Below are 24,159 nucleotides of genomic sequence, written 5' to 3'. Positions count from 1 at the left end.
TATTATTCACTTAGACATAGTCAGCGGGATACTTGTCACGTTCACGTCAGTGGGTTCAGAGACATGGGCAAGTCCCACAAACAATGAGCTTGACGATATTATGACTGGTGACGACATTTGTGACGCAACGAGGCGAGGAGGACGCATAAAAGCCAAAGTGACGGCCGATAGGACGCTGAAGTCTGCTGAGCGGTGAAGTTTGAACATCCGAAATGATCTGTACCGTTCTTCTGATCGTCCTGCTTTATTTTCTCATCACGTGCAGACGGAGGTGAGTGATTCCAATCTTTTATCTTTTAAAAGCCGTAAATCGGATGAGACTGCAGCACTTTTGTGGAACAAGCGCCCACGTCTTTATTACACTGATGGATCGTTCGAAATGAACTATTTTTGAGTGTGAATTTCAGCATGAAGCGTTTGCGATGCTACTTTTAATGAGTTTATCATAACTGGTGAAACTGAAAGGGAAATCCCGCGTGTTTCCTTTAATTACCGCGCCCGATCCTTTTAATCCTTGGCTGAAGTTAAAGGAATGCTGTTTAACCGCGCAGTTAAATTTAAACTATTGCTTACGCTGTACACCCTGCGGGGTTTTGTTTTCATTCCTCTGGGGTGCATTTGAAATTAAACACCCCTTTAAACTAATTAATGTCCTCTATAACCATTAAAAAATGCCTTTTAGTCTGTGCAGACAACATAGCAGCTGATGTACAGCAAACAAAAGTTATTGAACTGTGACGTGCTTCATTGTTCCAACTTGTCATATCACGAGGTTAAAGTAACAACCAGAAGAACAAGAATCAGCTGTCTGCAGAATAATGGTCCACAACCATAAAGTTTCCATTTATATTATTCTTTTTTCTTTCTTTCTTTTAGATCCAAGAGTGAACCACCTCTTGACAAAGGAATTATTCCATGGTTGGGCCATGCCCTTGAATTTGGAAAAGATGCCTCCAAGTTCATTAATCGAATGAAGTTGAAACATGGAAACATTTTCACTGTGAGTAGAAGACGATCTCAGATTATATACATCTCAGTTTTTGTCTTTGTTTGTTTTTCAGCATTTTGAAGGACTTGTCCTCCCACTTGAGCTTAACATCTTTGTGAAAGTGTTCTTAAGCATTTTGGAAAATGTTTTTACTTTTGAATTTTTGAATCTGTTACCAAAGAGAAATGTAATGTGGATACAATGAACCCCTTTTTCCTCTTTAAAAGTTGTGGCACAGTGCATTTTCGCAGTAGATTACACTTAAAGCTTTTGTTCAGTTTGGAGGGTTTAACGCAACACGAGAGAGGAGAGTCCCTGTCAGTGAAGCAAGGAGAAGTGAATGTTAAACCACACTTCCTGAGGAATATGCTGCTTTCTGTTAATATGAGGAGGTTCACACTACAACGGACTCTCCATCAGCTCATGAAGTACATTCTGTGTTCATTTTCATACAGCAGCATGTAGTGAGAGCAGTCGTACAACATACATTTTGTAATAATGCGCAAGGATTTCTTGTTCTCCTGAAACAAAAGAATTAGAGGGCAATCACTGTGGGCTTATTCAGAATTGACCTTCCTTACCTAAAAACTGTTAAGATGAAAGAGAATTGGTTACAGCAAAGTTTTGTGGGGTAATAGATTGCATTTACATGATATTACTGTGTTCAATTCGTTTGACAAAACAGCAGAAAACAAAAAAATGAAGATGATTTGCTCTGCACCCGCTAAATATTTCTCATTCATTTCCATGTCTCCTCTGCCGATGCACAGGTGCGTGTTGCCGGTCGCTACGTGACGCTGCTGCTGGATCCACACTCGTACGACGCAGTCATCAGCGACTCGGATTCACTGGACTTTACACGCTACGCACAGGTGCTCATGGAGAGGATCTTCAACCTGCAGCTCCCACTTGACCAGCCAGCAAAAGCCAAAACCATGATGAAAAGGTAATTCTTAATTGTATAAACGTTACGCCTTGTTTTCATTTTCATTTTAAGTTTACGGGGAAGTGAAAGAGTTTGTTAGAATCCGTCCTCTCAAGTCTCATGAAAAGTGTCACTGTGGTTACTCCCTTCCCATTAATTCAGTGGCTCTTTTTTTTTGTAATTGCTTGTCTTTTTTTAAAAAGAATTTTGTTTCTACATGTATTTCATGCATCCTGCCAAAAACTATCCAGATCAGAGTTACGTAGCTTATCTCCACTTTCTTGTTACCAGCTTTATAGTCTTCGGTGGTTTTAACTCAGTAACTAAGCCATCAGATATGTTAGGAAAAAGTGTGTCACACTTTGTGTTTAATTATTTGTGTTTGCAGGCACTTCTTGGGAATGAATTTGGCTGCGCTCAAAAGCTCCATGAGCAGGCACCTGCAGGCATTGCTGAAAGCTGAGATGCCTCAGAACCAGAGAGACTGGAAAGAAGAAGGACTGTTTAACCTCTGTTACGGCTTACTCTTTAAGTATGAAAAAGTTCCATCCTCCCACGCACACACCAACCCCTTTAACTGTCAAAAGAGGCATGCTAGAAAGAAATCCCCACAGTTAAACAGTTTACACATAAGTCCATCTTGTAATCTCCTGTTTGTAAACGCAGTTAGAAAAATGTATGGTCACTCCACTATGTCGCTCAAGCGCTCGAGGTCCCCTTTCCGGCCGAAAGCTTTTAGCAGAGTGGATGTGAATCAAAAAGTTCAAAAGGTTCTTTTCATGATAAGAGTATCTGACCGTATCTTATTGTGATTTGTTGACATCCTGCATGTGGAGATGTTCTAAGAACTTTTGATGAGTCAGTGGAAAAAACGTAAATTTCATGGGCTTTCACACAGAAGAAGAAAAAAAATCTGTGTGGGTTAGTTATCTGTCCATCACAAGAAAACCTTTTGTCATTCATTGACCGGAGAATGCTGCACTTTCTCACCCTTCTCTCTCTGCAGGGCGGGGTACATGACACTGTTTGGAGGAGAACAGAACAACAATGGCGCAGATCCCTCCAGCATCTACAAGGAGTACAAGAAGTTTGATGGTTATTTAACCAATCTGGCAAGAGGCACGCTAAAAGCAGGTACATACATACATGACCGCATCTTTTCAGAATTCCCTCTTATTTCCTAAACTCCTCCGGGATCCAGCTGATCAAGAACTTCTGAAAAATCTAACTTCAAGAAAGACATTTAAGAAAGGCAAAGGCAGTGCAAGTCATGACTCAGGAGTAGGTGTTACGTAGTGTTATATATTTTCACTGTTTACATGTGTCACCAGTTAATGGAATTTAACATCATCGATGAGTTCTCTTTGATTTGTTTTTGTGGTTGCCATGGCGAGGTGCACTCACTCAGTTGCTTACATAGTGTCTGGGAGTTTTTTTTATGACTTGACAGATTCACCTCCACAGTCTATGACCTAACTTGCATGTCGTCACATCATGCAGTGTTACTTCTCAGTTTCATTGTACGTAGTTCCATCTGTTCCACCCATACCATAATTAATGCTTTCATTACATACCTCCTCTTGTTATGCGTGTCGTAGCGTGTCGACTATTATTTTTTGCCCCACTGCTTGAACTCGGTAATAACTATTCAAGTATCCACTTTTAGTTGAGATGTTTATGTTTTGTTTGTGACTCACTCACTGACTTTGTGATGATTATCTGTGTGCTGCAGAGGAGAAGAGAACAGCGCAGAGCGTTCGGAAAAGACTCTGGGACCTTTTGGCTCCAGCAGGTCTGAATGAGGACTCGGGGTCAAGCCCCTGGCTCCATGCCTACAGGCAGCTCCTGCAGGAGGATGGAGTTGATGAGGAGACTCAGAGAAAGGCTGTGCTCATGCAACTCTGGGCTACACAGGTGAGTCAGACCATAAAGGAGCGGCTTTTTGTATTCACAAAAAGAGGACTACTGTTTTTGATCATGTATAAAGATTAAATAAGCTCATTTCGATGAACTTGATAACTTTGTGCCTTTGAAAGGTCTTTTCTGTCACATGTCTCCAAGGAGATTTGACTTAGATATGAAGAAATACGGGCAGCGTGGTGGTTAGTACTGTTGCCTCACAGCAAAAGCAGTTTAAATCTCAGCTGAGGCCTTTCTGTGTGGGGCTTATGTGATCTCCTCAAGCACTCTCAGTGTACCTGTCCCAGTCCAAAAAGATGCATATCAGGTTAACTGATTATTCTAAATGGCTCATACAGGTGAGAGTGCTTAGTTGTTGTCTCTGTGTGGGAGATCTGTACAAGGTGTAATCACCTGACTAAAGGCAGGTGGGAAGGGCCCCATACTAAAGCCGGCATTGGAAAATGAATGAATAAGTAAGAACAGATGCAGGCGTGCGGTTCTCTTATTTAGCACATGGGGATGCTGTTGGCCTCTGATTCAGGAATACATGAGAGTGTGGGGCACAGCATCTGATCGCAGTGTCAGTGTTTAGAATACTTGTTTTAGTAGTGTTGGGCTTCATGATCCTCAATTACAATGTTCTCTGTGTCAAAATAAAACTAATGGATACTTTATTTAAAATGTTCTGTCACAAAAGTCCTTAGTTTAAGGTGTGCTCCTAGAGTATCCATGTCTAAGAATAATTTTAATAATTTGTCAAAAAACTTCAGTTTGCTTCAGGTCACATTTTGGAGCAGAGTCTACATACATACCTGCATTTCTTTTCAACTCCAAGAATTAATAGCATTTTCACAGCGGCAAAAAGTAGTTGTTTTTATAGTTTTAGTGTTCGGGGTCCTAACTGTTAAACTTTAGTCATCTTGTTAAGCCTTACTCACATGTAAATGGACTTGATTCTGACTCATGCAGTGTTGCCTGCAGTTCAGCTGGAGAGATATTAATCAAATATTTTCTTCATCTAGCCTTCAGGTTATATACTCACCCTTGTCCTCTTGGTTTGTTTGAATTTATTCAGGAGTTTTAGAGTCACGTCTTTAGCTGTCACGTCTTCAAATGATCGTAAAACGTCAGTAGGCAGAATTGATGCATATTTGCATGGTGTGCTGGAGATTTATTAGGCAGTAAAAACATGATGAAAAACGGTACTGCTATCAGACAAAAACCTATTATGTTTTTATGTGAAATACATGCGTGTCTGAGGAAAATTACTTTCCTACAGATCTATAATATACTGTATGTGCTAAAAGCTGATTTAATTTAATGTATTAGTGAAACATATTTTGATCAATATACAAATGATCTAATGTTTGTTTGATAAAGTGATTAGTAATTTTCCAAGTCCTTTTTTCTCCTATATACCTAAATGTTCTATGTTTGTACTCTAAGCAAAAAGGACTCTTCCTTTTTTTCCATAAAACCAAATAGCTTCGATGTCCTGCCCTTGGATGCAGGCAGATGGCAGGAGACCTCAGGTTTCCAAAGGCTTTCCATTTTAAGTAAACCATTACTCCGCTGGGCTTTGCCAGCAGTGAAACACTCCAGAGCATAGCCCTTCTCATTCCAGACACATGAAAGGAAGCCACTCTTTTTTTTAACTTCCTGCAATATAAAATCCTTAGGCTTTTGGAATCAATGGAGCTTACATTTCAGTGAAATCTGTGTTTTGTTACAACTGTAAACAGAAGGTAGATTTGAGAACTGCGGCTGTCATGTGATGCTTTATTTGCTGTTACCAAATAGCCACCTGCGCTGTCACTATGCAACGCCAGAGTAAAAGACCTTATCACCAACCTCTTGTGTCTTTGTGTGTTTCCAGGGTAATGTTGGTCCTGCTGCATTTTGGCTGTTGGGCTTCTTGTTGACAAATCCTGAGGCTCTGCTGGCAGTAAAGAGGGAGTTTAGCCAGATCTCACAGATGGAGACCTCACAGACATCCTTCATGGACAGATCCGTGAACACACCGGTGTTTGGTGAGGATTTTATCCCAGATTTGTTAAACAAAGGAACATTTGATGGATTTTGATTTGAATGTATTGTCAGATTAATGACAAATTAAAGTCTTTTTTACTGTATATTGGCAGAGAAATTGTAGTTTCTAGAGTGAAATCTGGAATAATAGACAATAGGTACATTGGGAATGCACACAAAGACAGATTAATACAGAATTAATTGCTGTACAATTAACAAACTGATAAAAAAAAATCCTCCAGATTAGTAACAAAAATGTATTAGAAATAGTAAAATATTGCAGACTTTTGTTTCCACAAAAGTTATGCTGGCTCTTGTTTTTTTTACAAATATTAACCATTTCTATCTGCTCTCTCAGATAGTGCCTTGGAAGAGGCACTGAGGCTCACCGCTGCCTCCTTCATCACAAGAGAAGTAGTGCAAGAAAAGATCCTCTATATGGCTGATGGCCAAGAATACCTGCTAAGAAAAGGAGACAGGGTGTGTTTGTTCCCCTTCATCAGCCCTCAAATGGACCCTGAGATTTACCATCAGCCACAGGTTTGTCATTCTGTCTTGTTGGAGCAGCTGCTTTCTTGCTTCCAGCCTCTCAAAACCCTTCTGTGCTGCCAACATGAATTGTAGTAATTGTCTTAGGGACTCTTAGGAGGCAGACTTGAGTGCAATTAGCATCAGTATTTGTTTATGTAAGGGGGAATCAGCGCCTGCGAAAAGCTGACCCTGTACAACCTGGTGAGAGGTCAAACTAGGAGCTGAGGGCCATTAAGGGATTTCTTGTGCACGGGAACAGAAACAGAGCTAATGGGCGTGGGAAGGACAGTAAAAGTCTGCTTTGGAAAAAAAAAAAGAAAAGACACAGATCCACTTGTAATTGGACAACCAAATAAGCTGTGGATTTCATGATTATGAGATTGCTTGCATCTAATATCTGCTGTCCAAAACTATGCTTCCTCTGCAGAAATTCAAGTATGACCGTTTCCTGAATGAGGACGGATCAGCAAAGAAGGATTTTTACAAAGGAGGGAAGCAGCTAAAGTATTACACCATGCCATGGGGCGCAGGGACCAATGGCTGTGTGGGAAAGCCATTTGCCATCAGTACCATCAGACAGTGAGTGTCCTTGACATATTTCAACAATAGTTTTCAGATCGCTGAGGACATCAAAATATCGGTGACAGAATTTCTAGATTGTGTTAATTTTGTGTTAAATCTGTGTTTACACCTCAGGTTTGTTTACACTTTGCTGACCAACTACGATTTGGAGCTCTGTGATTCAAAAGCTCAGATGCCGGAGATAAATACCAGTCGTTATGGATTTGGAATGCTGCAGCCTGAGGGAGACCTGCTTGTTCGATATAAACCAAGAAATATACTCTAGGAAATTAAAAACCATACTTGCTTTTGCACATTTCAACATTGTTGATATTGTCAATATGCTCTTTGTACTTTTGTATTCTTTATTTATAAAATGTATATGAATTTTTTAAAATATTTATCAATAAATGTGAGTATTACGTTGTTTTACAGTCATGTGTTGTCACTTCTCCAGTGTTTGTGGTTATGATTTCTTCAAGTACTTCAGTAAAATGTTCATTTCAACTTCAACAACATTGTTTTGTAGATATTACTGACATGAGACAAAGGAATTGAGCTAGTGCTCACTGTTTTAGCTCCAAGAAGCTATGGGTTCTTTATGTAAAAAACGGAGGGTGAGTGTAATAGGAGGACAGCCTGTACTGTAAACGAAGCCAGTCACACATCTGTTACACTGACACATTCTCACTGTTTGGAGAGTGAGTCAGAGTGGAAAGCATATGTTTACTTGTTGTTAAAAAGCAGTTGAATTCTTACTTGCAAGAGAGAACATCTATCACAGACAAAGTACTACAAAGCAGATGCTCATGTTTTAACTTCAGTCACTTAATAAGATACATAATGGGCTTTCATGCAATGAATTATACCTCAATGCCCTACATGTTTGACCTCAGTGTATTTGTTTTCATTACTTTTGTGAAGTTTATTAACTTGCTTTTTCTTTACTGCTGACCACCATGAAATGAAGCCAGTCCAGCTACACTGAGAAGAATAAAGTTGACCTTGAACTCTCCTCCTTTAAGATAATGTATTTCAACAGGTGGAGAGCTCTCAGGGATTTTTAGGATCACTATAAAAAAATCCCAAAGTGCTTACAAGCACGTCTGCTATTTATACACTACTAGTCATCTGTGGATCCTTTCAATGGACATATTGTGTGTTTGATTTAATCTGTAACAACTGAGTTAATGTCTGGTCCGTCTATAGCCGAGATGAATGGGAATCCTGATGAAAAAAGTAGGAATGCAGTTTAGATGCAGTGAGATGTGACTCGCCGGCTCTGTAAGGGTTAACTTTCACACAGGCTGAGCCGCTGGAGGAGCCTGAGTGAAATCAGCCCCGGATGAATCCCGTCCACAGTCACAGGCGCCGGCAGTGACACTGTGAGCAGGTAGAGGCGAAACACCGAGAGTATTCCCGTCTAAGATCAGGAATTTACTTGTTGATTCTCACCAGGAGTGATGGAGCGAGCAGACTGGACACTTTAATACCTGTCTAACCCAAAAATGTTCACCATGTATGTGTGTAGCTCAGGATGCTTCCATCAGCTCCCAACAGAGCGTCGGAGACATTGACAGGCTTAACAAGTTGTAGCGCACTTACTCTTGAGATGTTGCTGACGTTTACCCATGAGTTGAATCGGAATATAAGGAAGACACGTATGTATTGTATTTGTTCTTGTACTGTATTTAAACATAGTTCATCTTCAGGTCTTATTATTGTAAGCGTTATTGCTCTGTAGCCCATTTGCTTTCAGTTAGTGATGTTGAGTCCGGTGTGTATTTTGCGTAGTTGGCTTCCACGAAAATTAGACTGCATATCAATTTAAATGCCCCCCACCCCCCACCTAAAAATGAATTTCTGATGCGTGACTCAGATATGCGCATGTTAGACGCAACAAAAATAAACTTCATAAAGCCTATCGGTACACTTATTACTATTTTGAAGGCCAAAAAAAAAAGCTCCGATCATGTAAGCGTCCGTGTGGGGCGTAACATTACAATTAACTTACAAAGACTGTCTACGGCTGTGTTATGTCCTAAGACTGCTCTCATGGTGTGTTATGGGCTGTTAATCAAAGTTGGTAATCGGTGCCAGTATTAGTCCAGCTTAATACCACTCTAGAGAACAGCTTAGCGACGCATTCACATAACAGCCCAGAACACGACAACTTTTGGGAGAAATTGATCGCCGTCCCACTCGAACCGACACCTTTCAGCACGGTGGACAGCGACACACCGGCGGAGTGATAGATCGGGCATTTCAGCACCGGACAGCGCTTACAAGCAGAGTCCAGTTTATCATTGGCCCGGCTGTCAACCCCCCCACCGCCACCCGTGTCAGCAAGAATAGCGGCTGTGCCTCTTAAAGCTGATTAAAATATCTATTTGGTTCTCTGATGAGTGGATAAACCACCTGACATTGCTACTGTAGGACACCGGCGGTGCCGCTCAGCAGCCCCCGAATCATTTCCCTCTTCTTTATTTTGTTTTAGAAACAAGAAACGACGGTGGGCCCTGATGCGGTCATCTTCAGGACCATGTCTTCTTAATTTACTGGACTACGTCTTTTCAAGTGTTTGACTGACTTGAGCGAAGATGATCAAAACTGGGCCTCGCTTGACCACCACGCTTCCACCGGAAACCATAGACATCATCCGGTGCAAAACCCATTCCCGCCGAGTGAGACTGAACGTTGGAGGGCTTCTCCACGAGGTCCTTTGGAGGACGCTGGACAGGCTGCCCCGTACAAGACTGGGCAAACTGAAGGATTGCAACACCCATGATTCTATAATGGAGATATGCGACGATTACAGCTTGGATAACAACGAGTACTTTTTCGACAGACACCCCGGCGCCTTCACCTCCATTCTGAACTTCTACCGCACAGGCAAGTTGCACATGATGGAGGAAATGTGCGCCCTCTCGTTCAGCCAAGAGCTGGACTTCTGGGGCATCGACGAGATCTATTTGGAGTCCTGCTGCCAGGCCAGGTATCACCAGAAGAAGGAGCAGATGAACGAAGAGCTCAAAAGAGAGGCGGAGAACATGAGGGACAGGGAAGGAGAGGAGTTTACAACCACATGCTGCTCCGAAAAGAGGAAGAAACTCTGGGACCTCTTGGAGAAGCCAAGCTCATCATTTGCTGCTAAGGTAATGTCTTAATCGGCCTTTCACTTGTGTCACATTGCTAAGGCAGATCAAGTGAAGGTGGTGGGTAATCTGAGAAATGGCAACATGGGCATGCAGCCAGGAGACCTCTATAATTGAAGTTTTAAATAATGACGTCTCCATTTTTGGATCCAGACTAAGAGTCTTTAGAATTAGAAAATAGCTCGAGAAATAAAAGCAACAACAACCCACAGTGAGCATGATAACATCCAGAGGCCAGCATAAACCTCTCTTGCAGGTTGGCTTGATCTGATGTCTCTTTTAACCTGAACAGGTGCTTTTAATCTATCACTTCCAATGGCTGGACAGGGGGAGAAATCATGAGAGAAAGCTGCTGATGTACTCAGAGAAGAGCAAAGCCATCTGCAAAGCGTGACTTGTTTCGCCAGTCAGCAATGAACAGCATGACATTCAAAACTACTTTGGCTCATCTTCTCTAATCGATAATATGAAATTAACTTGGTGTAATTTCCAAAGGGGAAGAGAAAAATCTCTGCTGTATTAAAACCTTCTGTTCCAGGTGCTTTTTGTAGGTGAAAAACATGACAGCCCTTTTTGTTTTGCTTTATTAGTTTCAGTCAGCTTGCCAATATGTGGATGTAATTAATGAACGTTTGTTTTCTGTGGCAACAACGAGGGTGGAATGAGCCTGTTCACTTGCTGTTAGAGTTGTTAGCATTGTGGGAAACCTTCCTGTGCAAAATATTTATTTTTAGACCTTCACATAACACCCTCCCTCCCCTCCCAGGCAGGGCTCTTGGCTTCATTTGCCACCTCTGCCTCATTACCAATCCAGTATTCAATCATCCAGCTCGTTAACAGGCTCATAGCTCACAATCCAAGAACAAGAGAACTTTCCTTTGCCGGACCAATAAGTGCCATCATGTTAAACTAACTTTTTGGAGAGCTAACTAATTAAAGATGGGACAGGGCCAATATTCACTCAAAATGTTCAATAACTATTGGCATGTGTGAAATATGAAACAATATCTGAAGTATAGACACTATTTTATTTGTTTTGTTTACAGTCATTGTAGCTTATTACATCACAGTAAAATAGTGTAGCTTTGTAATGAGGATGGGGTCTGAAAACACCACCTGTGCGGAACAGCATGCTAAGTGCTACAGGAACATAAGTCGTGATGGTCAAATCATTACTCAAAGAAAAATTCAAACACCTCTTTGAACAGGAGTTCCTGCATAATTTATGCAACTCGTCTATTTAAAAACCCTGCTCTATATCTGACCCTGAGTTACTGAAGCTTTTAATTATTTTCTTGAACATCCACAAACTTTGCGTTAAGAAATGCATCATTACAGCAGATACCTTGAACTTCGTTATTGTGCTATCAAGGCTGAATGCCTGCCAGCAAAGAAACAAGAATGTTAGATTAACAAGCAAAGTAAAAACGGACTTTTACTGTTTCATTATGATTGTGTGTACATGCACACTGGTTGTGACTATGTGTTTAATTCCTTTTCATTTAAACTTTTAATTCTGCTTTTGAGCGGCCTGGCTATGCTCCTGTAGAAACCAGCATACTGTGGCATGTAAACGCCTCGTCAAAGTTGTTGTGCTTTTCTGCTGGTAAATACAAGATTTAGATTACTGTTTTTATTAAAGATAGACTCAACTGTGCACTTACAGTCAGAAACCTTGTTACTTTAATGACCACTAAAAACAACGTGTAATGCGTATGTAAGCACACTGTCTAGTCATGACAATGCAGCCTCTACAGGCAATCTGTAAAACTGCTTCTATCTTCCATATATGATTTCATGTCTTTTAGGGCACACATAAAATCCTGTAAACAGACTGAAGAAGCTTCAGCTGATGCATTGCTTTTAATGATTGGAAAATATTATTTGATTAGTGATTTAGAGGTCTTCTCCTAGTGTGGGAGTATAAGAGCCCTGAAATAGTCGCAGTCTCCACACAATGAGATAAGAGAATAAATAAAAACCCTGTTCTTTCCATATTCAATAGATTAGGTTGTTTTGTATCAGGTGAGTTTTATTGATAACTACGAGACGGTTGTTGCTGATTGTGCTGAGTCAGCTGAAATGATTTGATCACTCAGGTTAACTTCTTCTGTTTTTAAGAAGCATGTTTTTAACATTGGTATGTTCCTGATTTTTTTTCTTAGTGGTCATTACCAAAAACAGTTTTTATTTCACTTCTTTTTATCTTCTTTCTATCCAAACATTTCAAATGGGTCAAGTTGATTTCACTTAAATTAATAAACAGCAAAAGTACCTGAAATAAAAACGTTATATAGTGAGCTAATTAAAAAAACTTGACAAATGTTTGATTTGAACTAACAAATGAACAAACCAACTTAATTATTTGTCAATGTGATTAGTGAGTACTGCTTCAGTTTGCAGCCTCTGGTGAGCCTCAGCTTTGCATGTAGTAGTTTTTTTTTTTTGTTCGTTAGTTTTTTTTATACCATATTATATCCTTTGGGATTCTTCCCTTTTTTTTAAATTACTACCACTGTAATCCATATTTTAACATAACCCTTAATTTGCTGTTTCCTACTATTAAAAATCAACATGATGAGCAAATATTTGTGTTCTAATGTAAATATTTGCTCATCTCTACTGCTGCTCATTGAGCTCAAATGACTTGGAACTACAAAGGAGAGATTAGGAGCATAACAAAATATCATTAATATTTTTATGTAATTATATTTTCGGTGCAAATTCATGACAGGCTCATGACACTGACAGTTTGCTCTTTTTTAGATTTGCACAGTCTACATCCTAGCAAGCATAATTTCCCTTTCATTCTGTCACTTTCGGTTATTTCATAACTTTAAATTTGAACATTGGCTCATCTCTGCTGTGGATGTGCCACTCGGCTTGAATTTATTTACACACTATTACAGAACTGGAAAAACATATTTGTGTCTTTTTGTGCTCTTGCAGTACTGGCATGCACACTCTTATCCTCAGATGAGCACACAGGAGCTGTACACGGTGCACCCTGTGTTCATTTAGGAGGTTGAGAAACTTCTACATGAGAGAAGGGGGAGGGAAACAGGTGCTTTTTTTCATATGAGACAGGGAACAGTGAAATTGACATGTTGAGATTCAGTTTGTTTCTGAAGCTAAGTTGCATGCTGAGTTGCATCTGTGAAATGTTTAGTTCCCAGATAAATATTGTGCCTCACTTATTTTTCAGTGCTGCTGAAAATCTTTTGCTTAGCTCAATGCCAGACAGAAGGTGAGATGCACAATACCTTTAACCCCAGATGTTTTCATTCTGGGCCTTTGGAGGTTATAACCTTCCCAAAATACACACAGGCTCCAGCGCTCTCTCCCAGACAAGTCATTTTTCAGAACAAAGCAGCAACAAAGAGCACAATGTGTGGGAGTGTTACTGAATAGTTTCACACTCTCTTGAATCTCCATATTACCATGAACTGGGGAAACTTGCAGGTAATTGTTTCATCAATACAAGTTTAGCTGTGGTTGAGCTGAGGCAGAACAGTTTGGACTGAATGGATGTCAAATGTGACATTTTTACATTAGCATGGGCCAGGGTTATGAAAGGGTGAGTGATTCTGAATGAAACCAGATCACATGACACGGCATGTCCCAGCATGCCTCTGTTTCTCTGCTTCAGTACAGTCTCAGAGGGGCTGAGGTATGATTCACAGGGTTTTTTTCATAGTAAGTTTTTAACTATAGAATACAGAGTGGATCTTATGTTTTACGTAAGATTTATGTTGTTATCTCATTGTTAATTTATTATAAGATTTATAAGTTTATGTTGATTTAATTTGCTGACAGAATAAGAGCTGGTTCTGAGTGCTGCGGTTTGATTAAGAGGTAAAACAGTCATTCTGACTGAGTTTTCACTTAACACTTGCCCACTCTGGGAATATAAATTCCTGTCGCTTAAAAGCCTTTCGATACTGTCTTAACTCTCACACTTTTGACCAGAAGTGCATACTGGGCAGCAAAAACCCAGTAATTGCATGCAAACTTCTCGTCCCAGTGAGCCATGGGCGATCATGACTGGAGGCACTTAACAGCACTTCTTACCACACATCAGTTATGCCCAGCTGGCTTCACCGTAAACAAAAGTCTGAGGTCACTGTGTGTGTTCAGCCATGCCTTGTTGCGGTGTCAGAGTGGAGTGATCTAATGAGTTATGTTACCTGCCACACATTCTCTCCATCTGTCTTGGCGGAGGAGTTTTTGTGAAAAAGGATGAAAAACATTAAATGTGGTGATGTTTAGTGGGCTGACATTTGATAGGGTCAAGGGCATGTGACTTCCAAGGATTACTGCGTGCTGATGGTGGTGTAGACAAGCATGCTGACCTCTTGTAGAGAGTCACAAAGAGTGCAGGAAGATCAGAGGAGATATGACTATACAGTTACTATGATTTTATCGATATTTTCAGCATTGACCCTGTGCGAGGGAGAGGATTGCTTCCTCCATCTTGATGTGTTTCTTTCTGTCTCTGCCTCTGGACCAACGTGCTTGGAATCAGACGGGATGTATTTTATCAGTTGTTTACAAGATTTGTTGCCGGGTTACGGCATTTCCTCTGCTAAGGTGAGCTTTGAATAGCCATAAATTTATGGCACACAGTTCCCAGCTGCCAGAATGATTATAGTGCCGTATATCACCATGTGGGCTAACACAGAGTCCCAAGTAGGGTTTGGTACAATGACAGAGAGATTTAGAGTCTCCCTGTTTATTTTCCCATCCTTTCTCTCACATCATCCCTTCTGCCTCTTTCTGCTTTCCACTGTTTTATTCCTTCCTCTCATTTTTCCAGTCCATGACAAGCTGTAGTCACATCATTGGACAAAATCTAATTAAAGAAAGAAAGAAGTACACAAATAACTTTGTTTTATTAATCTAAATCCATTGAGGTAATAGTTGAATTCATGCTTGCAGAAAGCTCATTGAAAATTCCTTTGATAACCTTTTCAATACTTCAACTTTTCACTGATATCAGCAAGCACACATCACTTACTGTTTCTTGTAGTTTTGCTAGTTTTAGACACAGGGAAAAGTTGGGACACTAAAGCCACCTCATCCTTCTTCTTCTTCTTCTTCTTCTTCTTGTTTGACAGAAATCACTTTTGTGCAATGGCAACCACACAGACACTAACGAAGCTGAGCTCTAAACAAAGAAAAATTAGCATTATCGATTTAAAACACTCCTTTGATCAGCGTGCAGAAAGACATGAATGGAAATTCAGGAAGTGGCTTCCCATCAGAGTGGCCGTTAATCTATAGAGAAAATCTGAGCGGCAGAGATAAGGATTAAATTGTTTGTGTTGTGGTCAGACGGTGCTCCGTATGCTTCTTATCTACTAAGCCTAAATTATCTCTTGTGGACTTCAAAGACTAATATTGCAACTTCCACAGTGCATTAATGCTAAAGTTTATTTCCTCCTGTAAACTATTACTGGTTTCTGCTGTGACGAAGTTAAAAACTTGGAGAAATGTGCTGTTCATAAGTCCATGTGTTTTCCTATTACCCATGAAGATGGTTTGAAAGAGCATGACTCAATTCTTGTGGTCTCTAAATAACTTTTTTGATGGAGTTGCAGTGTTACTAATGTGGACAGCATGCTCAGTTTGCCTGCCGGCAACTGTCTCCCACCACTGGACCTCGTTCATGTTTGACTGATTATGTGTCTACACAAATTATCCAATGCACAGACTGGCGATACATTATTTAATTTCCCCTGTGTGGCGGTACATTGGTTTACAGATTTAGCTCCTAGAAGACATGTACAAATACTAAACAATGAAAATAACATTTTGATGAAAAAAATATTTTCATGCCTGTTTAACCATCCTGAGTTGAGTCACTATGAATTAAGGGAGGGTTATACACATTCTCCATTTGAAGTAATGACACGGGAGACACCAGAACTGGAGCTCTGGGAGGACAGGAGTGATAAGATTATGCATTAATTTCAAAGCTCCTTCGTCTCTGTCATACATGTCTTGCACTGTATTACCAATGCATCAGATCAGTATGTGTGTGTGTGAAAGCTTAATAACTGCTTCACACTTATTGCTCATCAGCGGTCAAAGCCACATCCTGCTGTCTTCAGTGGAAAGGCTCTAAAAAGCTTTTCTACTGTAGAAGAGTTGTTCTAAACAACTGAGAAACACACACAAACAATCACAGATGGGCATTTAGCTGCTAAAAGCCAAACAATTTCCCTAAAAAGTTGGTGGAGAGGAAATGCAGAGCTAAAAGGAGAATTACCAGAAAACTTGTATTCATCAGGTCAACAGAAGCATGTTGTTCTGTTTCAGTGGGCGTCTACATAACTGTTTGTCTTGGAAACTTAAGAAGCACTCCATCACCCCTTATTTGAAAATTAATTTTGTCATGAAAGTTTAGGTTTTTGCTTTAAACATTAATGTTTTTTTTGGTATTTACTGACAGTGGGCAGAGGGAGAGGGGGAAGACATGCAGGCCCCAGGCCCAGGACTGGAATCTGGACCTACTGCGATGAGGATTTATAGCCTCTGTACATTGGGGAACCCACTCAACCCATTAAGCCACCCAGCGCACTGCTTTAAACATTATTGTAATAGTACGATGTATATATACAAATGATGCATATGGCTGAATAATGGAGATGGTTTCCTTTCATGACCTGCGTGGCAGTGTACAGGATGAACCTTCTCATTGTTAATTTATCATATGTTCTTTTCTCCTGGAATTGTATTGTATTGTAGTTGTCACAGCTTTTTATTTATTTGCAGAATGTACCAAAATATAAATATACAGTTAATTACTGCATTCTTGTACATTTCTGATCATGGTTTTGTCAGCAATTTATGTTTTCATCTCAATTTAGTGATCTTTAGTTGTATTCATAATCTCTATCTAGTAATTATCATTGATTAAAATCCCTTTGATGCTGCTAGTATTACATCAGCTACTGCTAATAATGATAAACATAATAATTATTAATCCATTGATTATAGTGTAACCGCTTTATCCTGGTGACAGGCTTTATCAGTTGACATTGGGTGAAAGGGAGAGTACACTCTGGATAGGTCACCTAGTCTATATCACAGAGATTGCATAGACTCACACTCACGTCTCTGGTCAGTTAACTAACAAAACTTGAATGTCTTTGGACTGCAGGAGGAAGTCAGAGCGACTGAAGAGAACCCACACAGAACAAACATGCTCCAAATAGAAAGGCCCAAGTGGCCAGAAAGTTCCTGCTTACTAGAAATACAGCCCAAGCTATAATACCACCATACTGCCATATGTTATATTAGCGAAAATATAATGGAACAGGCAAAAGTAAACTTTTTCCAAAAGTAATTCTCAGATTACCAAGATGCTCAGCTGTTGATGGTAAAGATTTGAGTACATTCCTGGAAATAATGATGTTCTCTCAAAAGTCCCGCATTACGTTGACTACTACCGAATACTGTTGAGATTTAACTGTAGAACATTCCTTATTGATGAGCTTTCGGGTTCCAGTTTGGCACATTTCTCAGGAAAAAAGTAGGTGACGTTTTCCTCCGGAAACTTTTCATTGTCGGTTTCCTCGGAGAGGTAATGTTATACGCTACATTAACTTGTCATACAAGCCAGCAGAGGCAACATGCACACTGCACATTCTTACCACGTGATATCTCTGTTTGACAGACCTACAAAATCCATGCTGTATTTTTCTTATCTGTCTTTGCCTTTATTCCTCACACACCGCTGCAGCCATGGCTGCAGATGTGCAGAGACATTCAGATGAGCTTGTCAGCGAGAGAACATCACTCGGGAGGATATAGAGTGGTCTGGGGCTTAGTGGTCACCCACAGAGTAAAGCACAACTTTCCAGAGAGTGAGACTTCATAAACCAAAACCACTGTATGCTCTTGAGGTAAAGCCGCAAGTCATGCTGAGGTTTTCACTGCTCACTAAGCAGGCTGAGATTGAAAAGGTCAGTTTTCAGCTGCATGACTGAATGATGGATCTGAATTTAGTTGACAGCGGATATATTTTCTGTGGATGGAGTCCATCTTCAAACTTTCAGACTTTTAAGTGCTACTCATACTTTAGCCTAGCTGTCATCAGCAGGCAACGACACAACAAAAAGATTGCTCATGTATTCTTAACTATAGTCACCTTGTTCATGTGTACCTCAACCTTGGTAACTCAGTAGCTAGGCCCATAGTGGAAAAATGCTACAGTAGCATTACAAGTTGAGAAGCTCAGCTCTTTGTTTGGCTAGATGACAAGGTCTTTTCTAAACATTGTACTTTAAACTCCTGTAAAAGTCAGTCCTTCTATAAGCAGGTAGCTTCTGTTTATTTGAAATGGTTGAGGGGGAAATTATTTCTAGAGGTTGCTAAGTCTTAGAGATGGACTTCAGTGTCATAATTTGTGAAAGCAGAGCAGCTCTCTTTTATTTGATCTCTCAATTGTCTGTTGATTCATGAACAAAAAGCTGCTTCCTCATGACTAAGCATGGTTTAATCTAGAGGAAAGACAATCGACACAAAAAATATTGTCATCATTTTTACCACTGTAATGGTTAACTGACGAGCAGTGTGCAGTAATGGTTGTCACCGTGTCTACTCGAATTTGAAATGGGGCTGGTCACATGATACCAATGGTAGACATGGTTCAGCGCACATATTCAATCTTCTTCCCTTTAGGTCCATTAGCTTATTGTTGTGTGTCCCTGTAAATTACAAGATGTGTCGTGTTAAAAGGAAGTGACAAAGAATAAGTAATGTTGTTGTGTCAGATGTGTGTAGCTATTTTTACAATAAAGACTATACTGGGAAAAAAAACAATAGAAGTGTAGGTTAAGAAACATTTTCCTGCATTAAAAGCATTACAGCCTTTGCACTACTGTAAGTTCCTCATATCTGAAGGCAGGTGCACACTTCAGTTTCCAGACTAACAGTAATTACCTGAACTTGATACAGAACCCAACACCTGGAAGCTCCGAGAACGAATAGTTAACAGTGGCTTCAATTAACACAAGATCACCTACAGGCTCTCAGTGCGGGGCATCACTCCTGCCATGGTAGACAGCCGGAATTAAAGAAAGCGTCAAGTTACAGATGCGAGGTGGTGATGTCACCTTGCGATAGCTGCTGGTCACACATTGAAACATGAAAGCGCAGTAAACAAAGCTTCATTTGCAGTGTGTTATCTCCGTGACAGAGAAGCAGAATAGAGAAACACTGCACTGCACATGTTATACTCAAAACTTTCCAGACTCTCTCAGTTGTTTCTGATTTTTAACAAACCCAATGAGAACAAAGTTCAAACACGTTTCAATCCCAACACCTATTGTCTCTGTAGTACAGCTACTTTTCAAAATGAGCCATGTCCTCTTAGGTACCAAGCCCAAAGCTTTAAATCCAGTTGTGTGATTTGAAAATATAATGCACAATGGATCCTCTGTTAGATGAGGAGATCGAGGTTATCTCGCCTCCACAATGGGCCTCAATGGGACGTATTTGTGTAGTTTATAGGAATAATTCAGCACTGTAGGCCAGGTGGATTATAGTGGGAGTGAGGTGAGAGGCTTTCCCAGAGGCTCCTCTTCTAATGACGGCTAGAGTAGTCTTTGCTTTGCTTGTTTTTCGGTGTGTTTGTTGATCTCCTCAACTCTCCGCTTAGCTGCGTGGACTTCAAAGGAGCAGTTGCTGCATTAGGATTGAGTGTGTGTTCCCAGAACTAAGGTGCTCCATTAAGGCAGAAAGTGCCGTGAAGAATTCAGTTCGATTTCTGGATCAATGCATCCTCCCACTCCCTTTCACACAGAAGAACTCATTCAAACACAGGTCTTCAATAATGACCGACTTTTCATAAAAAAAAAAAAAAAAACCTGCCTGTGAATGAAAAACCTGCAGTAATTCAACGGAAATCTGTGAGCCTGATGTATTTTCCCTAAAGAATCTGTGCTGTTTTTAAGTGGTTTTCACAATGACACATAGAAGGACAAGGCACAAAAGATGCTTTTGTTAAAATGATCCAGAGTGCTGCTCAACTTAATGAGGTACAGCCTATGTGATGAAACCACCATTGTGTGACATCCAGCACAGCCCCAGCAGGTTTTTTTCTATCTTAACACGATAATGGCATTCCACTCCCAAGGGACTTTTATAAATAAATACGCTGTCATATGCATGTACACACACACATAAACACACATGCATACTCCAATTTGTACACACACACATCTTTAAATAGACACATTGATGTCGTAATTTAGTTGATTGTTTGTTACAGGCTGGAACCTTTTCATTGGACTACATCAAGCTGTATGACAGTCTTCTAATTTCCCATCTGCAAAGTGCCAGATACACAAGTGTGTTTTGTTTCTAAATCAGCAGAAGGTCCATTAGAGGTGATTTCTCATACAGAGGGAGTGGGAAAGAAGAAGTGTGTGGGAGTGAATGAGAAAGACAGATTTAGAGTAAGACTGACTGCCTTTCAACTGATTGGTGTGATAGTGTAGTGAGATTGGAAGGTGGTCGAGAGGTGGTAATACAGTGTTCTTGGTTCTCCTCCATACAGGTGGAAGCTCCATCACATTAGATTGTACAGATTGGTGAAGTTGAAGAAAGAAATACAAACACACACACATCTGCTGTTCTTCTTTTTCCAGTGTAATTTTTTCAGACTTAAAGACATGGTTACAAAATGAATGTATTTGTACGCTTATCAACAATTAGATAAGAAAAGTGATACATTTTCTCATGTCTATACACTGGTTATCTTTGCTTTACCTGGAATCAAGGGGGAAGTGCAAGCCTGGCTCTTCCCAAACTTCATCCACACCAAGATCAGATGAAAGCCATGTACACGTCTGCACTGTTTATTGTCACTTGGCAAGAGTGGACAACATCTTACAAAGCTGTCTATAATGAGAAATCCCAGACACTGACAGCAGGATTTTCTGTGAATATGTTTGCCTACAGTCTGAAATCACACACTGGGAGGGAATTACGACAGCTGTGTTTGATTCAGTTTTACCAGTTCCACCACTGTCAACACTTCGAAGTAAAAAAAAGACCATTTCAATAGAATTGATAATTTGATCAATTGAATTGTTTATGTTTATGTTTATGTATTTAGCAGACGCTTTTATCCAAAGCGACTTACAAATGAAGATATAACAAGTTATATAAAAAGCTAACAATAAACTACATAGAAAATAGAATTGATGAAAGAGAATGAAGAGAGGGGTGGTTATCACAACGACACAGCAGTGAGCTAAAAATCCCTGCACAATCCTGTAAGAAGGTGCCACTTGGCCGGATTTTGTATGGATGCAGATTAATTTGTCTCATCATCTCATCATTTTGAAAGAGCAGCAGCTAATGGAGAATCCAGAACTTGGCTGGCTGACCAGTCAAGTAAGTTTTTCTCTCAGTCAGCAGCATGTGAAAATGTATGGTTGCACCTCTATGTGATCCAACCAAAAATCCACAAAGTTGCTAGGTTGAAGTTACAGCAGTTACATGGGGGACTGTTTTTTAACTGTCGCTAGTAACTTCTCTCCACCGGCTAGCTAGAAAGAGGTCAAAGTAATATTTATCTTATTCACCTGGCTCTTTCCAGGAAAATGAACAAGCATATTTTCAAAGACACTGAATTATTCTTTAAATGAAGATTAGCCAATGGTAGACTGCATCCAGAAATACAAGGGCTTGTTTGTACTTTTAATTTTCCAAAGAAATCTCTTTAATGTACCAAAAAGCAATTGGTAAGAGGAGGTTATAAAGCAATAGAGGCCCTGACTCATTGATTTCCCAAATGAAATGTGACTGTTTTTATTTCTATTTGAAAAAAAATATAATGACTGACTTTCCTGTCTGTCAACTGTGTAGTCTATCCTTCAGGTCTTAAAGTAGAGTTGTCATCCAGTGTGGCAAATATGACAACAAATGCACCGCCAGGTCTGACAGTCAAACCACACTGATTAGTGAGCAAAAGTCTGTTTAGAATGCTTAGACTTCAGCGTTATGTGAGGATTAAGGCCACATCCCTATGGTATGACTATGATAATATTGATGGTAATTATGTGAGACATCTGTGGTGTGCTGACTGAAGAGGAACTGGTGTTCATTTGTTGTAATTACAGTCAAGAGTAGCACTGTGGGTAGCAAAGTATTGAAGACAAGTCATACGAGTTTCAGATCACCTTAGTGGGACATGACTGATTGCCCGGATGATGACACAACAGAGGGAATTCGTTGGGAATGGCTGAAAGCTCTATACCTCTTCAAGTAGCCCACTCGAGATCCTATGGCCACTCAGCATAATGAAATACTGACACGATGGTGTTTCTCATTAAAATGATCCAGGAAAGATCCAACGCATCCGTTTGCACTTAAATGTTCACAGAGAACCTGTGACGCTTGTGAGTTTTTAGTTACTATCCCACTAATCTCTAGTCAGCAGTCTCTGTTTTCCTCAGTCTTTGCTGGCTGCTCTAATTTCTGTCGCTCCCTCCTCCACCAGACACTAGTCACAGGTACATCACCTTTCCTTGGCCTGGTGCTAGATATAGGCCACAGAGACATACATGCAGCATGAAGTGGGCCAAGGAAAGGAAACAGGAATAGGAATAGAGAAAGGAAAGAAAAAAGAGAAAGGAAATATGGTTCACATATCGAAAGTTTGGGAATTATGGAAGATAAACAGTCATTTAATAGTGTTCTACATACTTTACTCTTCTAATCTGTTGTTATATACAGTATTCTGTTTCATATCATGGTCACAGTCATACAATATGCATCAATAAAATCATAATTGTATAATTTGCTGACTGGCCACTTCATTCTGTGTGGCATTGCACTCTTAGAGGGAATTAAATTGAAAGCGTTGGTGAACTGTGGGGAACTTGACCCTCTTGTTGTTACATTAAGACATTTGTGGTTCCTGATGCAGCTCTCTGAGGACAAAAACACAGACTCAACTGGTAGAGTTTGGGTAGTCTCACTGTGGGAGTGTCCCATTTAGCTCACTCCAAGGATCGTAGTGTTGAGAACTGTTGACGTGACTGGCTGGTTGATGGGTGAATAGATTAATTGATTTTAGCCCAATCTCCCTCAGTTATAAGACTTCAGCGGTATACCAGTTGAACCTTCTGTGCACTGGCAGCATTATAATGTATATTTGGAGACAGATGCAGTAGTACGGTAAATGCAAGTGGACTTTATCAGCTAATTAATCAAGCAAGCATCATTTGCATGAATATGAGACAGATAACATGATTTTAGTCACATCATGTTTCCAACTGTCTCATTTCGAAGCAACAGTTATGTCAAAAAGGTCTTAGATGTGTTTTTTGACTGCAACGTGTTTCAGAAAATGTGCGGAGGCTCCAGACAGTGAGTTCTGTTTTTGAACATTTGAATATTTGCTTTTTCCTCTGCATATTCCACTTTAAACACATATTTGAAGAACTTTCTATTTTTATAGCTGAATGACTTAAGATGTTTGCGTTTTGTAAAAATGTGTTCTCCCCTCCAATGCCTCAGGATAATTTGATCCAGTGTTTGTCTTCTCCAGCCTTTCTTGTGACGAGGTCTCTGCCTTTGGTCTGTTGTTAAGCAAAAGTAGAGCTCTTCTCTCTAACATTCCAGTTTAGCTCACTGAAGAATATTCCTCTCACTGTGAAAAGCGTTGGGGTGCTTAGGCTGCATATTTAGGAAACTCCTGAAAGAGGTGCATTGAATGGGGTTGAATGACTTTTCAAACATTTGTTTGAAACTGAGCACTCAAAATGCCCCTGTGAACTTCTGCATTCATACTGCTGCTTCTGTTTGCAGGAGTTATCATCAATAAATGCCACTGTGCCTCTTCCACTGGCAGCCATAAATGCCCAAGTCATTATAAATGACAAATGAGGTGGTGCATTGGGCCGTGAGCAGGCTTCCTTTTTTATCCAAACCTTTCTGCTTCAATCATGTTGACAAAGACAGATTTTTGCCTCGTTAGGTCACAGGACTTTTAGAAAGCTGGTGTTTTCTTTTTCTCTGTTTTTGTCTAATCAAACCAGACTTTCTGA

The 24,159-nt window shown here is 40.1% G+C and overlaps 2 protein-coding genes across 2 annotated transcripts in view; both read left to right on the top strand.

The window, feature by feature from the left end:
- Positions 1-134: 134 nt before the first annotated feature.
- Positions 135-7,373, top strand: LOC140303448 (prostacyclin synthase-like). Its single transcript, XM_072382215.1, has 10 exons — positions 135-271; positions 877-1,000; positions 1,759-1,934; positions 2,302-2,445; positions 2,920-3,047; positions 3,646-3,827; positions 5,692-5,845; positions 6,202-6,383; positions 6,802-6,953; positions 7,071-7,373. The coding sequence occupies exons 1-10, from the start codon at positions 213-215 to the stop codon at positions 7,219-7,221; spliced, it is 1,452 nt and encodes a 483-aa protein (XP_072238316.1). The 5' UTR covers positions 135-212; the 3' UTR covers positions 7,222-7,373.
- A 981-nt stretch (positions 7,374-8,354) lies between these two features.
- The window catches only part of LOC140303456 (potassium voltage-gated channel subfamily B member 1-like), a 35,066-nt gene continuing 19,261 nt past the window's right edge, over positions 8,355-24,159 (top strand). The window contains exons 1-2 of the mRNA XM_072382222.1: positions 8,355-8,596; positions 9,433-10,090. Of these exons, the coding sequence (XP_072238323.1) occupies positions 9,536-10,090 (555 nt within the window). The 5' untranslated portion in view covers positions 8,355-8,596; positions 9,433-9,535. The remainder of the gene's footprint in view (positions 8,597-9,432; positions 10,091-24,159) is intronic.

Source organism: Leuresthes tenuis, unplaced genomic scaffold (assembly GCF_036924035.1).
Source record: "Leuresthes tenuis unplaced genomic scaffold, fLeuTen1.0.hap1 SCAF_3, whole genome shotgun sequence".
Taxonomy (NCBI): Eukaryota; Metazoa; Chordata; class Actinopteri; order Atheriniformes; family Atherinopsidae; genus Leuresthes; species Leuresthes tenuis.
The sequence above is the reverse complement of the archived record's forward strand: the minus strand, read 5'-3'. Positions and strand labels throughout refer to the sequence as shown.

Coding starts and splice junctions, on each gene's coding strand:
- LOC140303448 (XM_072382215.1), top strand. CDS start 213: ATGATCTGTACCGTTCTTCTGATCGTCCTGCTTTATTTTCTCATCACG. Junction 5,846..6,201: donor CGTGAACACACCGGTGTTTG/GTGAGGATTTTA, acceptor CTGCTCTCTCAG/ATAGTGCCTTGGAAGAGGCA. Junction 6,954..7,070: donor GCCATCAGTACCATCAGACA/GTGAGTGTCCTT, acceptor TTTACACCTCAG/GTTTGTTTACACTTTGCTGA.